The 16,443-nt window shown below is 54.7% G+C and overlaps 1 protein-coding gene across 1 annotated transcript; it reads left to right on the forward strand.

The window, feature by feature from the left end:
* The first annotated feature begins 9,321 nt into the window (after positions 1-9,321).
* Positions 9,322-12,701, forward strand: LOC147570852 (testis-specific Y-encoded protein 3-like). The gene is made up of 7 exons (XM_086696733.1): positions 9,322-9,397; positions 10,181-10,488; positions 11,182-11,259; positions 11,407-11,518; positions 11,611-11,756; positions 11,850-11,934; positions 12,480-12,701. Exons 1-7 carry the CDS (start codon positions 9,322-9,324, stop codon positions 12,506-12,508), a joined length of 834 nt encoding a protein of 277 aa, XP_086552859.1. The 3' UTR covers positions 12,509-12,701.
* The last annotated feature ends 3,742 nt before the right edge of the window (positions 12,702-16,443 follow it).

Consider the following 16,443-nt stretch of genomic DNA (forward strand, 5'->3'; position numbering starts at 1 on the left):
CCAGGCATGGCATGTGTGTCGGTGAGCTTCCTCCTGGATGGCGCTGTCGACACAGGGCTGGCTGGTCAGGGGTCGCATGTGAGGCCCGTTGGGGCCTGACCTCTAGATCCGATACTGCTATAGGTGTTGTTGAAAAGACAGAGCACGATACGATCGTCCCTTGGGTGTCGCTGCACCGGGGTCCCTGTCGCTGCTCCCAGGTTCCCACTACCAGGTTTCCCCGGGGGGCCTGGGAGGTTGCCAGGCTCCTTTTGCAGGGACACGATGGCTTGTGAGGGCCCATGCCCCAGGGTCCGGTGCTCATTGCGGATGGCTTGGGGGCAGTGCGAGAGCTTTTGCTCCCATTCTTAGAGGAGATTGTGGTGGTCTTAAGGGACAAAGATGTGCCTGGGGAAGAGTAGGATGACCAGAGGCAGCATTGGAGGAGGAGGAGGAGGACGAGGAGGAGGAGGAGTTGGAGGAAGAGGATTGGGAGGCGTTAGAGTAAGAGGAGAGGAGTGAATGATTGGGTGCAGGAGAGGGAACAAGTGGAGGAGGAGGATGTCCAGGATGAGGAGGAGCACGAGCCAAAGGAGGAGGAGCAGCTGGGGGAGTAATTTGAGGAGGACGAGAGTAGAGGGACGAGGATGAGGAGCAAAGGTAGAGCCAGGGTTGGAACAGAGTGAGCAGAAATGTAGGAGCAGAAGGAGGAAGAGACCGAGGAGGAAGAGGAGGAGCGGGAGGAGCTGGAGGAAGAGGATTGGGAGGGGTTAGAAGAAGAAGTGGAGGAGGAGGAGGGGGAGTGAATGACTGGGTACAGGAGAAGGACAAATGGAAGAGGATGATGCCCAGCACGAGGAAGACGAGGATCAGGCGCCAAAGGAGCAGGGCCAGCTGGAGGAGGGAGTTGAGGAGGACGAGAGCAGAGGGAAGAAGAGGAGGTCAAAAGTCAGAGGTAGGGCAGGAAGGGCAGTAGCAGGAGAGGACCTGGAGACGGAGGAAGATGCCTAGGAGGAAGAGTTGGAGGTGGAGGATCATGGAGGAAGAGGATTGGGAGGAGTTACAGGAGGAGGAGGAGGAAGAGTGAATGTTCGGGTGCAGGCGAGGGAAGAAGTGGAGGAGGAGGAAGTCCAGGAGGAGCAAGAGGAGGAGCACGAGTCGAGGAGCAGGAGCAGCTGGGGGAGGAAATTGAGGAGGACGTGAGCAGAGGGAAGAAGGAGGAGACAAGGTAGAGCCAGGGCTGGAAGAGCAGTAGCTGAAGAGGGGGAGCAGAAGGATGAAGAGGCTGAGGCTAAGACTTCCAATACTATGTTGAATGACAGTGGAGAGGGTGGACATTCCTGTCTCGTTCGTGACTTGAGCTGAGAGCTTTTGCTCATTGAGATGATAGTAAGGTCGGGTCGTCCATAGGTGGCTTTATGATCTCGATGTGTGCTCCTTCTATCCCTACTTTCTTGCGGGTTTTTACGACGAAAGGATGCTGTATTTTGTCAAGCACTCTGTCTGCATCGATTGAGAGGATCCTGTGCTTCTCGTCCCTTCTTTTATTGATGTGATGAATCACGTGAATTGTTTGTGGATGTTGAACCAGCCCTGCCTCCCAGGTACAAATCCCACCGGGTCGTGGTGAATAGCATCTTAATGTATTGTTGGATCCGAGTGTCTAATATCTTGTTGAGGAGTTTGGCATCCATGTGCATCAGGGAAATTGGTCTATACTTCTCCTTTTTAGTGGGGTCTCTTTCTGGTTTTGGAATCAGGGTAACGCTGGCTTCATAGAAAGAGTTTGGAAGTTTTCCTTCCATTTCTATTTTGGGAACAGCTTCAAGAGAATAAGTGTTAACGCTTCCTGAAATGTTTGCTGGCACTCCCCTGGAAAGCCATCTGGCCCTGCAGTCTTCTTCCTTCGGCAGGTTTTTGATTAGTAATTTGATTTCTTTACTGGCTATGGGTCTGTTCCAATTTTCCTCTTCTTCCTCTTTCAGCTTTGGTAGTGTATATGTGTCTAGGAATTTGTCCATTTCTCCCAGATTGCCCATTTTATTGGCAAATAATTGCTCCTAATGTTCTCTTATTATTGTTTGCCTTTCTGCTGTGTTGCTTGTGATCTCTCCTCTTTCATTCTTCAGTTTATTTATTTGGGCCCTTTCCTTTTTCTTTTTCATCAGACTGATGACTGGCTTATCAATGTTGTTAATTCCTTCAAAGAAGCAGCTTCTGGGCTCATTGATCTGTTCTCCTATTTTGGTTTGTTTGTTTGTTTGTTTGTTTGTTTGAGGTTGTTTTTGTTTTTGTTTTGTTTGACTTTTGGTTTCCATAGCATTAATTTCCGCTCTTATCATTGTTACTTCCTGTCTTCTGAATGTTTTGCGTTTCATAGGGTGTTGTTTTCACAGCCTCTTAAGGCGTAAGGTGAGGTTGTGTCTCTGAGATCTTTCTTTCTCCTTTAGGAAGACCTGACTTGCTAGATAGGTCCTCTTATTACCGACTCTGGTGCGTCCCAGAGGTTTTGGGTTGTGGTGTTATCACTGACTTCCATATACGTTTTCATTGACTTGCATATACTTTTTATACCCTCTTTAAACCCTTGGTTAGCCCATTCATTCTTTAGTAGGATGTTCTTCAGTCTCCCAGTATTTGTTACCTTTCCAAGTTGTTTCTTGTAGTTGATTTTGAGTCTCGTAGTGTTGTTGTCTGAAAATTAGCACGGTGTGACCTCGATCTCTTTGAACTTCCTTAGGGTTGACTTTTTCCCCCAGGATATGATCTAGAGAGGAGAATATTCCATGAGCACTGGAGAAGAACGTATATTCTGCTGCTTTATGATGACATGTTCTGAAGATATCTGTGAAGCCCATCTTGTCCAGTGTGTCATTCCAAGCCCCCGTTTGCCTGTTGATTTTTTGTTTAGATGATCTGTCTATTGCAGCGAGTGGGGTGCTGAAGTCTCCCCCTATGATGGCATGACTAAGAATGAGGTTCCTTATGTTTGTGATTAATTGATTTGTGTATTTGGTTGCTCTCAAATACGCCACAGAAATGTTTTCAATTGCTAGGTCTTCTTGGTGGATAGACCCCTTGATTATGACATCATGCCCTTGTGCATCACTTGACACAGTCTTTACATTAAAGTCTAGAGTGTCTCATAGAAGTATGGCTGCTTTGGCTTTGTTTTGTTGACGGTTAGCATGACAGATGATTCTCCATCCTCTTATTTTCACTCTGAAGTTGTGTTTGCAACTAAAGTGGGTGTCTTGTAAACAGCATATCGATGGAGCTCGTTCTCTCATCCATTCAGTTCCCCTATGTCTTTTGATTGGAGCATTGAGGCACTGGCATTTACAGTGAGTACTGAAAGGTATGAATTTATGGCCATTATCTTCTTTGAAGAGTTGGAGAAAAAAAATCTATATATCTTTATATCTATATCTACATCTATATATCTCTATATATCTAATTATATATTTCTATCTATAAATATAAATAAATATAAATAAATAAAAATATAATTATAAGTATACATACACATATACATATACATAGAGAGATGATAGATGATGATAGGTAGATAGATAGATAGATAGATAGATAGATAGATAGATAGATAGATAGATAATCATTTCTCCCCTCTGAGTGTCCCCCCTTAAAATTGCATGCAGGTGTGATTCAGCGGTCACAAACTCCTTTAAATTTTGTTTGTCTGGGAACCTTTTTCTCTCTCCTTCTATTTCGAATGTACAGCCTTGCTGGATAAAGAATTCTTGGCTGCGTAAGTTTCTAATTCAGCACTTTGAACAAATCCTACCCCTCCCTTCAGGCCTGCCAAGTTTCTCTGGATAGGTCTGCGGCAAACCTGATCTATCTTCTCTTGTAGTTTAGGGACTCGTTTCCCCTTGCTGCCTTCATGATTCTCTTTGCCTGAGTACTTTGTGAGCTTGAATATGATATGCCTTGCTGCCTTGCTGAGGGTCAGTTTTTGTTGAATTTAATGGGGGTCCTCGGTGCTTCCTGGATTTTGATGGCTGTGTCTTTCCCCAGGTTAGCAAAATTTTCCACTCTGATTTGCTCACCTAACCCTGCTGCCCCTATTTCTCTCTCTCGCTCTTCGGGACCCCTATGATGCTGATGTTGTTCCTTCTGCATGAGTCACTGATTTCTCTAATTGCTCGACCGTGCTCTTTTCCTTAATCTCCCTCGATTTTCCTGCTTCCATATTCTCCATCAGTTTGTCCTCCGTATCGCTGATTCTCTGTTCTGTCTCATCCATCCTTCACACCACTGCATCCATCCGTCATTGCAGCTCAGTTATATCATTTTTAATTTCATTCTGGCCAGCCTTTACTTCATGTTTTCTCTGCACAAAGGGACTCTAATCTACATTGGACCGCAGCTAGTATTCTTATCATCGTGCTTCTAAATGCTGCTTCAGAGATCTCGCTTGTATCTGTGTTGGTTGAATCCCTGGCTCTCGTTGCTTCATGCTCTTTCTTTCTGGGTGAATTCCTTCCTTTCGTCATTTTGAAGGGAGAAAAGGAACTCATGAGGTAGAAAATTCAAATGAACTATTCAAATTATAAAATGTTAAAAGTAAAAAATTAAAAACACACACGTAAAAAAGGGAACGAATGATGCTAGATTCTAGGCATGTTTCATCTGGGTGTTGAAAGGGGTTTGACACGAGAGAAAAAAAAGTGGGAGTGGAGAAAAATTTAGAAAGTAAAAAATATTACAAAGGGAAATGTTGTGAGAATTTGAAAAATCAAAACACTGAAATAGACTAAAAGCAGAATATGGGAGTAAAACAGAATTTGTGAATATAGACACGAAAGGAAAGAATAATGTAGAAGCGTATTAAAGAAAATTAGTAAAATTTCCACCTGCGCAGTCTCCTTCGCCTCTGCGGGCACAGAAGCACCTCCCTTCCTGAGCCTCCTCGCTCTCCAAGTTCACTTCTCCATGCCACGTACCTGTTGAAGTCTGTGGTTCAGGATATGCAGATTGCTGTGCTATTCCTCCCGTCAGTTTCCTGGGTGGGTAGGATGGTTTAGTGTTGGTCTGGCTGTATTTCAGGCACACGAGACACTTAAGAAACTTCCATGCTGTCTGCCATCTTGGCTCCTCCCCAGGGAGGTGAGATCTGTAGCACCAGTTCTCCGATATGAGATATCCCACGGGACAGTTGTGGTCGATGACAAAGCGGAAAAGGACATGGACCAAACAGGGAGGCCACCCTGGAGGGGGAGGCAGAGAACTGCCTCCAGACCCGGGAAGGGGAGGGAGGGGCTCAAATGCTGGAGCCACGCCCACTTCCCTTCCTGCTGATCGTTCCTGAACAGCAGCCAACTGTCTGGGTCTGGTCTGGAGATCCTTCACCCCAAGGACCCACGGTCAAAAAGTTCACTGCCCTGCCTCTGCCCCACCTCCACCACAGCCACAGCCACAGCCACAGCCACAGCCACAGCCACTGCAGTGTCCGAAGGGCCACGGGGCCATGGGCGTGCTTCCCAAATGCTGGTGGGCTCCAGAAGGAGGCAGCAGGCATTTAAAAACCTTGGGCCTCGACGCTCCACCTGCTGGGCCAGACTATCTGGAGCCTCATGCCTCAAGTTCCCACTCCTTGCGCTCTATGCCCCTCCTAGCCTGAGGATGGGCTAGGGCCCCAAAGCAAATGAGTCATGTTCCGGAAAACACGGAGATTCCTGAGAATACCGGGCCTCCATTCTGCTGGAAGAGGGCGTTCGAAAGTCCAGGAATCGTGGCCACTCCCCTGTCTCAGTCCCAGACAATTTCACCCATTCATACACATGCACACGCACAGGCACCGGCACACACACACACACACACACACACGCACACACACACTCCCCTTCTGTGGCTATCTCTAGTTGTGACTTACTCTCCTTCCTCTGCCTCCTTCCATGTCCCTCTGGTCTCTGTCTGTCTCTGAGTCCCTGTGATCATTTTCTCTAGGGAACGCTTCCTCCCTCCCCCACCTCCGTCTCTCTTTCTCTGTCTCTGTCCTGTCCCTGGACAGTATCAGTGCATCTGGGTTTCCGTGTGCTGTGCATGCCCATATGGACATAGGAGGCTGCTGATGGCACAGGGCTGCAAGGGAACACACAAAGGGACGCGTAAGTAACAGGGGTCAGAGCACATCCAGACCTCCTAAGCCGTGACTGCCTCCAGGCAGCCCACACAAGCTGGGTATACATGTGAACTGTGAAAGGTCAGTCCCTTGGCCCTTGCCCTGTAGGTTGCAGCCAGCTGGGAGGTACTGAAACCCAAGGGACTCCCCAGTGTTTAGAGGGTGTGAAGAAAGGGCAGGGGCCGAGGAGGCTGGGAACCTAGTCGCGGCTGGTGTTTCTCCACATGCCATGTTCCAGTGCCATTGGTACTGGAAGGTTGGTATCAGTTGTGGCTCCCTTTCCTCGGCGTCTCAACGCAAGCTCCCGTGACCCAATGGAAGTCCTGAATCTGCCCTAGTTTTCAGCCAGGTTTGGGCCCCAGGACAAATGCGTGTGGGGTGTGAGGGGGGAAAGCAAGTGTGGGTCGTGGGGAGGAGCCAGCCTCGTGAGTGGGATGTGGCAGAGGGCATGCGTGAGTGCAGAGGTCCAGTAGAGTGTCCGTGAGTGTATTGTGGCTGGCGCCTGTGAGTACTTTTGCCTGAGACCTAGCGTTTGTGCTGGCAGCGCGTGCGTGTCTGTGTCCACGTGCCGCGTGGCCGTGCATCTTTGTGCCTGAGTGAGTGTGTGTAGGCCGTTGGCTAGTGAAGGAAAGAGACTGGGGGCTTTCCTGACTTGGTGGGTAAGGGGGAGGCTCAAGTGCCCAAGTCCAGCGAGTGCAATCCCTTCGCTCCTGGGATCGACACGGAGCTAGCCGATCACCTTTCATGACGGGAGGAAAGCCTGGACTTTGCCTGGGTCCGCTCGTCCTGTGTTGCCTTGGCCAGGGGCAAGTTGGGGTTGGGCCTTCCATGGCCCAGCGGAGGAGGACCAACGTTCCCTGCAAGGAAGCGGGGATTAGTGGAGGGAGGCAGCAGATAGCGTGAGTAAGTCTGGTCCTGCTCCTGGACCGGCCTAGGGGCATCATCGCAAGGCCTTGTGGTCCCAGCCAGGGTACGGGTCTCGGTGAACATCCTCCTGGATGACCCTGCAGAGACAGGCCTGGCTGGTCTAGGGCCCCTTGCGAAGTTGGGGCCCGGCCCCTGGGCCCCAATATTGTGGTAGGTGTTGTTCAAACTGAAGGGCATTGCCTGCTTGTCCCAGGCAGTCCCTGCACCTGGGACCCAGATTTGCTCCCACGTTCCTGCCACGGGGTCTCCCAGCGATGCATGGGAGTTTGACAGGCCCCATTTCTCTGGAGGGAGTGAGTTGCATAGGTCAGGTGCACCAGGCTCTGGGCCTGCTTTCCTGGCGTGCCCACCCCCTACATCCTCTGCTGAGGGCAGCTTGAGGGCTGACCACTGGACCTGGTCGTCTCCCTTTCTGGGTAAATGTTGGCCTCTCTGTCTGTCACAGTGGCCACCCCCTCTCAGCCCCCTACCACCTGTTCAGCCTCTCCCCATCCACCTGCGTTTCTATGCATTGCTGTCACCTGAAGCTGTGGTGTGCTGCCTCATATATCACAGCCACCCTGGAGCATTTCTGTACCCCGTACGTATCCTGACGTGGCCCAGCGAGTCTGGAGGAACCTCTTCTGTGTCACGGAAGCAACATGTTGGCCAGAGGGCCCGGCACACCAATTTGGCAATCCTGGAATCCCCCGCCTGCCTGGCAGCCTCCTGGTCCCATAAAGAGGGAGGGGAACAGTGCATTCCACCAAAGGGAAAAGGCAATGCACGAGTGTGGTGCCTGGCCAGGCAATGCATCTCGAGCCTCCAATCCTGCAGTGGCTCTGTGTGGTGTGTGTGTGTGTGTTGCTGTTGCTGCTGCTGTCTGAAGGAGACAGGCAGGGAGTCCACATCACCACTGCCCTGACAGGGAGGGAGACCACATCATTGCCCTCACTTCACACCTTCTGCAGCTTATTGGTTCCCCAAAGTGGTAACGTGGCTTCGTGGAGACCCTGGGGCGTGTCCCTCACTTGCGTCCCAAAGCTACATCCCCCAACCCCCTGATAACTGTCGGAGGCCCTTGAAATCATGCTGTCTGTGGCACAGGGGGACAGTGTTTTGAGTCAGCGCCCACGCTCATGGCAGCCTGCCACCTAAGTGAGTGGTAAAGGAAATGGGACCAGGATGAACAGACATACGGCCAACGAAGGCCTGGGGAGGGTCCCTGTGAGAAGACGGCCAGGCACTGTGGGAGGAAGGGGACCGCTGTCCGTGAGACAGACACAAGCTCCAGGAGTCCCAGGGCCCATGGCCACGGGTCTTTCCTGTGCACGGCCACACACGGGAGGAATGGGCAGCCGAGCATGAGGGGGGCGGTGTGTGCGTGCCAGCGTGTCACTTTCCAGGCAACGGGGACAAACGGCAAGAGCAGCGCGCATGCTACGCAGCCTCCCCTAGTGTGGCGTCCTCTCCACGTCACACACCTCCTGTCACCGACCTTCCCTAGCCGGGGCACTGCTAGACTGCTGTCATGGCATACATGTCTCCTTGGAGCAAGGATGGACGTAGAGAGTATGCAAAGGAGGCTGAGCAGATGGAAATCCAGGGGGCACAGACAGCAGGCGCACAGCTGAAATGCGTCTCCCGGACAGCCAAAGTGATCCGCTCCGTGGAGTTGTCGGACTAGGGGCACAGTGAACAAAGGTGGCGGTGTAAATGGGAAGAGCGTGGAGGTCCCCCTTTACCCGTGGGTGTAGATAGCCGCGTGCCCAGCGCACCGTGGAATGCAAAGGTCACTTTCGCATGGCCAGACGCCAAACAGGACACCCAGAGGGCACGGAGGGCCGGCTGCAAGCCCCCGGGACGAGTTGCACTGCATGGGGCCCAGAGCCTTCCTGCCTAGGCAACAGACGCGCCCCAGTTTCCGGGTGACCTAGGGGCGGGACCGCCATAGCCACGCACACCACCCTCCCTATGATTGGTCCTGAAGGCAGTGAAGCAGCCTGGGCGTGGCTTGGAGCTCCCTCAGCCTCAAAGCCGCAGGCGCACACCTCTCGCCACAAAGGCCCCCGAGGCAGCCGCAGCATAGCGCTAGCCACCGCGAGGCATCCTGGGTACAGCACCATGCGCATGCGCCCCCTCGACGTTTGGGCTCTGGGAGGAAGGGGGAGCGAGTTGCCAGCCATTGCCCTCAGGGCTCCAGTGACTGGGTCTGGGGAGGGGGGGCCGTGCTCTCACCTCCCGCTTCGTCTTCGGTAGGAGCCACAGTTCGTGTCTCGGGCCGGGGCCGCATGTTGCGCGACTCGTGTTTCCGAAACCCTGGGGCTGCCCGGAGGCCCCATGCCGCCTTCGACCGGGAAGGGGGCGGTCGAGAGACGAGGGCCCGTGGGGACAGTGGGTCTCCGGCAGGGCCGGAGGTGCCGCAGGCCGAAGGCTTGCAGGCCACCAGCGAACAGCCTGTGCAGGAAGGCCAGGCCCGACCCGAGGGGCAGGTGGGCGGCCCCAGCGAGCTATCAGTGCCGCCTGGGCATGGCGTAGTGGCGGTGGAGGCGCTGTGGGGCCTGGTGGAGGAGGAGGTTGAGGTGGCGGCCGCGGAAGAGGACGCGCCTGGGGAAGAGGGGCATGACCAGAGGAAGAAGGGGGAGGAGGACGAGGAGCAGGAGCCGGGGAAGGAGAAGGTCCAGCTTCGCGAGGAGGAGGACCTGAAGGACGAGGGGGAGCAGCAGGAACAGAAGAGCAGGAGGAGGAGGAGGAGGAAGAGGAGGAGGAAGAGGGGGAGAGGCAGCAGGAGTAAAAGATTAGAAGGAGGAGGAGAAGCAGAAGCCCAAGCAGAAGGAGGAAGAGCGGAAGGAGGAGGAGTTGGCGGAAATGGAAGGGGAGGAGCAGGAGCACCAGGGTATACAAGCGGCAGCGGCGGCGGCGGCAGGGGTGGCGATGGCAGGGGCGGCGGCGGCGGGGGCGGCGGCGGCGGCGGGGGCGGTGGCGGCGGGGGCGGCAGTGGCATGGGAAGAGGACCAGGAGGAGGAGCGGGAGGAGGAAGGGAAGGCGTGGGAGCCATTAAAGGGAGAGCCGAATTGCAAACCGAGGAGGAAGAGGAGCAGGAGAAGGGAGCGCTGGAGAAGCAGCAGCAGGGCCAGGAGGAGGTGGAAGGAAAGGAGGACGAGGAGGAGCGGGAGGAGGAGGAACAGAAGCCGAGTGAGCAGGAAGGCCGATGGGTGGAAGAAGCCCAGGAGCTGCACGTGAAGCAGGATAAGAAGGAGCAGTTCGAGACAGGCCTCCGTCCTTGCCCTTCCCCACTGGAGGCTCTGGAGGCCCTTCAGATAGAGCTACAGCCCGTGAATAAACAGGCCAGCCGGGAGCACGCTCGACTCAAACTCAGGATGTGGCAGAGGCGGCGGCATCATCTGGAACAGAGAAGTGCCCTTATCCAGGGCATCCGTGGTTTCTGGGCCAAGGCTGTATCCTTCCTGCTGCTGGTGGAGGGTCCAGAGGGGGCTGGGCTTGCACAAGAGGAAGGAAAGGGAGGCGACATTTAGAGGAACCCAGGACAGGGACTGGAGCTAAGCCACGCTCCAGTGGCCGGGAAGGTGCAAACATGATACCATCCCAGTGGTCCTGGCTCTGCAGTGAGTGTGGGAGGAGGGCAGTGCTGGGGTGGTGGAGGCACGTGTGCTTTACGTCGCACCTGGCACGGAAACAGCGCTGGGAGAGTGCGGAGTGGCGGTGGAGGTCCAGGCCAGGACGGGGAAATGACCGAGGGCTTCTTCCCACGCAAAGCCGCGCGGGGGCACGTTTCTGGGTCCCGCTAAGCATCTTGCTGCGGGGAAGGCGGTGCGAATGCCCACTGGTCGGCGCGAGACCGGATGTGTGCTGTGTGGCTGTGTGGAAGTAAGCGTCCTCAGTGTCCTCATGAGCACACAAGGCTAGGCGTGGATGCGGGCGTCTGGGCGTGCACAGCCTCCTGTGCGTGTCTAGCAGAGCCCTGCGGAATCCTGAGACCCCGTGGGCCTGGATGCAGCCTGTGGGGAGGGCGTGAGGCCCGGGGGGAGGACGCCAGTCCCTGGGGGAGGACGCCAGGATGCGGTCCACACCGGTTCTCTGGGTCCAGGTCTCTCATGCCCAGCACCTGAAGGCTCTTTGACCTGCAGCAGTTTGTGAACCACCCTCAGATGTCAGCCCTGATTAGTAAGCAGGATGAAAGCATGCTTCGCCACATGACCAATTTGAAGGTCGGCCTGGGAGTGCGAGGCGGTGTGGGTGGGTGGCTGTGTGGGCGGGGGAGGTGGTGGGGAGAAGTGGTGTGTTCCTTCCTCAGGGGAGGGCGGGTCTCCTGGAACAAGATTTCACATTTCTGCCCCACATTCCTACCACGGCAGGTGGAGGAACACAAGTTTCCCAGGGAATGCCGGAAGATCCTGCTGTTTTTTGGCAAGAACTCCTACTTCCAGAATGAAGTCGTTACGAAGGAGTATGTCCTTGGCCTTGCTGGTAAGTGTCCACTGAATGCATGGGCGGCAGTGGGTGGAGGGTTGACTGTGATCAGTTCTCTGGCGCCTTCTCACATACTCGTCTTCCTGCAGGGTATACGGCGTCTCATTCCAGTCCCATCCTGTGGTACCCAAGGTACAGACAGGAGGCCTACAGACGCAGGCATGACAACAGCAGCCTCAACTTCTTCAACTGGTTCTCTGACCACAGCTTTGCCGGCTCTAGCAGGATTGCTGAGGTGGGGCCCTGTAACAAGGAAGGGAGGTGATTTTCATGGGTTCCCCCACTGCGTGGGACAGCTACCTGAGGCCTGGCCTGTCTCCCCTACCAGATAATCATCGAGGATCTTTGGCGCAACCCCCTGCCGTATTTCAAGATGGAGGAGGCCCCAGGAGAGAGCACTGAGAGGGAAAGAGGTGAGCAGCCAAGGGTGTGGGCACTGAAATGTGTGCCGTGGGGCCCATGGCGCAATTCTCTTCTGCGTGGAGGCACCGAGACTCACAGTGGCACAGGAGGTGACACCAGGTCAAAAGGGCATCGGCCTGAGACAGGGAGTCTTAAGAAGTAACGTGTCAAAGAGGCTTTGCCCCTTTGGGGAGGCTGAAGGTGGGCAGTGGGCCAGACAACAAGAATGAGCAAAGCGGGACATCCAAAGCTGGCTCATCAGATAGCACGGTGACAACGGTCATTCCAGGACCATGAACCCCACCCCCAGGCCTCCTACCACCATCCCACATGTTGTCGGGCTTCTGGAGCCACTTGTCAGCTTTGGCACAGCTTATGACACCCTCCCATTCTACCTTCCGTTTGGAAACATTCAAGCAACCTTAAACAGGGCCAAGATAAGACTCTCACCTGTCCTGTGTGTGTGTGTGTGTGTGTGTGTGTGTGTGTGTGTGTGTATGGATGTGGGTGTGGTTGTGTCTGTGTGTCTCTGTCTGTGTGTACCCTTATATCCCAGATATATGCACGATCTTGAGAAGACTATGAAGGAGAATCGCACTTCATGGACCCCAGTGGAAACCCTTCCGACGCTCACCGATGGTCCACAAGATTCTCCTGCCCACGAAATAAGGACAAGGCTGGTGGTGACACGTGGCGCAGGGTTTTGAAGAAATACATTGGAAGAAATACATTTGAAGAATATACATCTGAAGAAATATAGAATGGGAGATAAACAGCATGAAGTGTTTGTGTGTGTTTTCTGCTCAGGTACGCTCTGGGGCGTGTCCATGTATACATGCGGCTGTCCAGAGGTGTAAGTGTTCTGTGCCTGCACATTGGAGTTCCAAGGAAGGGCGGGACGTAGGACATTGTCCGTAGGGATGGGTCACACATTGGGTTTGCATGTGAGGTCAGTAAGACTGAACCAATGGGGAGTTGAGTGAGGGAGGACAGGGCACAAACCTGAGAGAAAGGCCAGCGCCCAGGTTCATATCTTTCCTGTGAAAATGAGGAAATTCAAGGAAATGGAGAGGCCAGCACAGGCCAGGGATGTCCAATACTCAGGGTTTGGGGATGTCCGTGATGGTGCCCCCAGAATCCCGCATGGTGACATCCTCAGTCATGTTGACTGAACCGCCACACAGAGAGGAATTCCCAGGGTTGATTACCCTCTGGTTTTCAGATGTCTACGAATGCAGACTGTCTTGTGGACAAGGTCAGGATCTCAGGAGCAGCCACACATATTTGAGGGATTGTGAGCAGGCTGTAGGATTGGTGTCCAGGGGAGGGAACCGAGGGACCAGAGGGAGAGTGGGTGGGTAAGACCGACGAAGTTCTGCTTCAGGCAGAGTTGTCAGGGAGAACGTACACACTGCAGAGGAAACAGCCCACTACAGTCTCACGCAACTCCAAAATCACAGCCAACTTTTCTGGTTCCACTTCCTGAAGCTGAGCCTCCCACACACTGCTTCACTTACTCTCACATATTCACACACACACACACACACACACACACATACCCACAAGACTCCTGAAGGTGTCCTAGTACGGATGCCCTTGTGTGAACTTCGCTGTTTCTGAAATGACCTCAGGTTACAAATGGGTGGCCCAGATTGCAAGGCAACAGAGGGGAGGGTCGCGGGGAGGTGGGGCTCTTAAAGGCCACGGACACGCCATCCTCTCCCGTGTGCCCGCTGCCCTCTCATCATCAGCCGTGATGAGTCGGGTGCTCCTCTTCCTCTGGGTCCACAGGCTTATGCCGTGTGTCCGACACGCCATGTGAGACTTGTGAGAAGACTCCCAAGGGCAAACACCAGCAGGCCCTCAGGGAGGTCGCCTCGTCCCAGGCAGCCTGCGTTCCTTGGCCCGAGTGCCTGGACAAAGGCTGCCTCGGCCACATAGGGAACGATGGACTTGTGCAGCCTTAGCATGCTGTGCAGAGGTCCCGGGCAGGCCTGGAGCTTAGAAAGGACTGGGACGAGCCTCACCTGGGAAGAGGTGAGTGCTGGGGTACTCCTTCCACAGCAGATGGCTGCTTGCCAGAGATGTCTGTGCTAGGGATGGGGCAAAAGCTCCACCGTGCTAGCAGTGCAGTAGACAGAGTTCAGCCCTGTCCATCGCAGGCCCTCCTCTATCCCCAAGTTACACGGCCCCCAGCACAGCGTGCCTGAGACTGACATCCCCACACTAATCTTCCTGTCTCCCAAGCTGCCCAAGCCCCCCAGGATCCCCACGGCACAGCTCTGCAGTACAAGAGCCTTCTCTGCAGTGGCTCTATTCCAGAGAAGGCGTTGGCAGTCCCAATGCATGGAGGCTTCTTGCCCCTACCAGTATGCAGACAACATGGTCAGCGGGGTGTCAGCACGCTGTGGAGTTGGGGATCTGTACGCCCAAGCCTTACCTCTTCCAGGGCGGAGGCTGTCGCACTCTCTAGAAGGGAAGGCAGGTCTTTCTCTCGCTGCTGTCTGCACACTGGCTGGAGAAGCACGTCTTCTCAGCTGCTTGATGTGCAAACGTCGGGGTACCCTGGAAAAGCTCCCTGTGCTGGCCCGTGTCTTTGGGTGTGAACATCCAAAGAAAGTATGGCCCATGACTCTGCAGTGGGAATACGGCCTCAGTGGTCATGAGGCTGGGCCCTTTGGGGCATCTTTCTGCACAAGCAGGCCGTTACTTGACAGGTCTTGCCGAGCAGGAACACTTCACGGGACGGGGGAACACAGGGTCCCCCACATGTTCATATCTCCCGCCAATACCTGCTGAGGGGCCAGGCTGACTTTTCCGCCCGGCCTGTCCCAAAGAGAAGGTACGGACAAGGTGTGGGTGTGGAAAGCCCTCAGGGCCCCCAGAGCCAAACCCTCAAATGTGGACACTTGTGTCCAGGGACCGTGGTCAGAGGCCTGGGTGCTCTGTGTCCGAGGGATTACAGCCCTCAGGCTGCACACCCTGCAGCCCCGGGTGTCCTCCCGTAGCCGCAGCACTCCCTGGGGAGCCCCAGGGTCCAGGAGCTGCTAACCCCCCTGCACAACTGTATGTGCTGCCTAGCGGCCTCTTCCACCACAACACCAGCGTGCGTGGGCCCCAGAGTGCTGTCCCTCGACAGGGGACACCCTCGGCAATTCCGGAGCCTTCTGACTTCCATGTCTCTGAACCACACGTGTCTCTCATTGGCCTGTCGGGATCGTCCTGTTGTTCTCTGTGTACAGGAAATGTCTCGCATTGCCTGTACGCCTCTGTCCCCCCTGAGTGAGCCCTGGCGTGTCTGTGTCCTTTCCTGGCTTTGCCTGTGCCAACGCCTCTCTGGTGATGCCTCCTTGCCCGGCCCAAGTGGGCACAGCTGTACCCGTGTAACCGCCTTCGTCTCTGCGCACCTGCGTGTTGTGTCAGCTGCGGCTCTGCTGGCCTGTCTTGTCTTTGGTGTATGCTTCTGCGCTTGAGTGTGTTTCCCTCTGAATTCAACCCCTTTCTACCACTGACAGATCCAATTGCTGTCCTGCCATCAGGTGGAGGGGCTTCTGCGTGTTCTCTTACATGTTCCCGGAGCCAGAAATCCATCCCTGCCCGTAGGACCTTCGTCAGAGGATTGGCCATGCACTCACTGCCAGCCAGTTAATGTCCCCAAGTGCAGCTGCCTTGCTGTGAGCATTAAGTCGCACCTCTATTTTCCGTCCTTCTGTTTTCAAACCCTTTGGACCCTAGGGGCTCAAACGTCACTGGCTTGCACGTTGCAGATGCAGGCGTAAAGTGTGAAAAGCGGTCTAGCCACGTTTTCCCACTTACGCTTTTGCCATGTGGCATGTTCCTGGCCGGGAGAGACTTCCCCCTGCCAGCGTGTGTCTCGTTTCCGTGTGCCTCCCGTGTGTTCTGGTCCCTCATTTGTCCGTTACTTCCTACCTGGGAGTCTGATTCATGTTTGCGGGAACCATGCAGACACCTTTGACTGCAGGGGACTGAGCTCAGCTTAGTCCACCAGGACTAGTGCGTGACTGAGGTACACAGCGGGCAGTCACGGAGGTGCCCGTATCCTTCACGTGCGAGCGCTCCGTCCAGCCACCTTCACCGGGACATTTCTCAGCAAACCCTCTATGTTTGCGGTGAGAGCACTTAGCTCTGAGGAACCTGACGAGGCGGTGAAGCGTTGCTTACGGCTGCCCTGTGCAAGTTAGATCTCCAGAACTCATGCACATGGCATGACTGCCTCTTCACACCCTAGGCCCGACACCTCCTCATGGCACCCTCCCCTGCTTAACAGCACTCTACTCTCTGGTGGACTGCATGCCTTTAACTGCTTTTAATCTCCTCACGAGTCCATCAGGCAGGGGTCACCACCACTGTGTTTCTGTCAGGGGTTGGCCTCTTTCAGGGAGCCCAGTGCTTTCTGCACTGATGCTCAATGCACCCGCGGGAGGGAGAGCCACACTAGGCCCGACGGCGAACCCTTTGGCCCTACGTTTCCCACTTATGTGCCCGGTGGCAGAGGTGCA

This window comes from Puma concolor, unplaced genomic scaffold (genome assembly GCF_028749965.1).
Source record: "Puma concolor isolate L17-30 unplaced genomic scaffold, mPumCon1.1.hap2 unalloc_scaffold_8, whole genome shotgun sequence".
In the NCBI taxonomy this organism is placed as follows: Eukaryota; Metazoa; Chordata; class Mammalia; order Carnivora; family Felidae; genus Puma; species Puma concolor.

What these genes read in the sequence shown, in the direction of transcription:
- LOC147570852 (XM_086696733.1), top strand. Translation starts at nt 9,322, where the DNA reads ATGTTGCGCGACTCGTGTTTCCGAAACCCTGGGGCTGCCCGGAGGCCC. An exon ending in CTTCGACCGGGAAGGGGGCG is followed by an intron (nt 9,398 to 10,180) that starts GTCGAGAGACGA and finishes AGGAGGTGGAAG; the next exon opens with GAAAGGAGGACGAGGAGGAG. An exon ending in GTATGTCCTTGGCCTTGCTG is followed by an intron (nt 11,519 to 11,610) that starts GTAAGTGTCCAC and finishes GTCTTCCTGCAG; the next exon opens with GGTATACGGCGTCTCATTCC.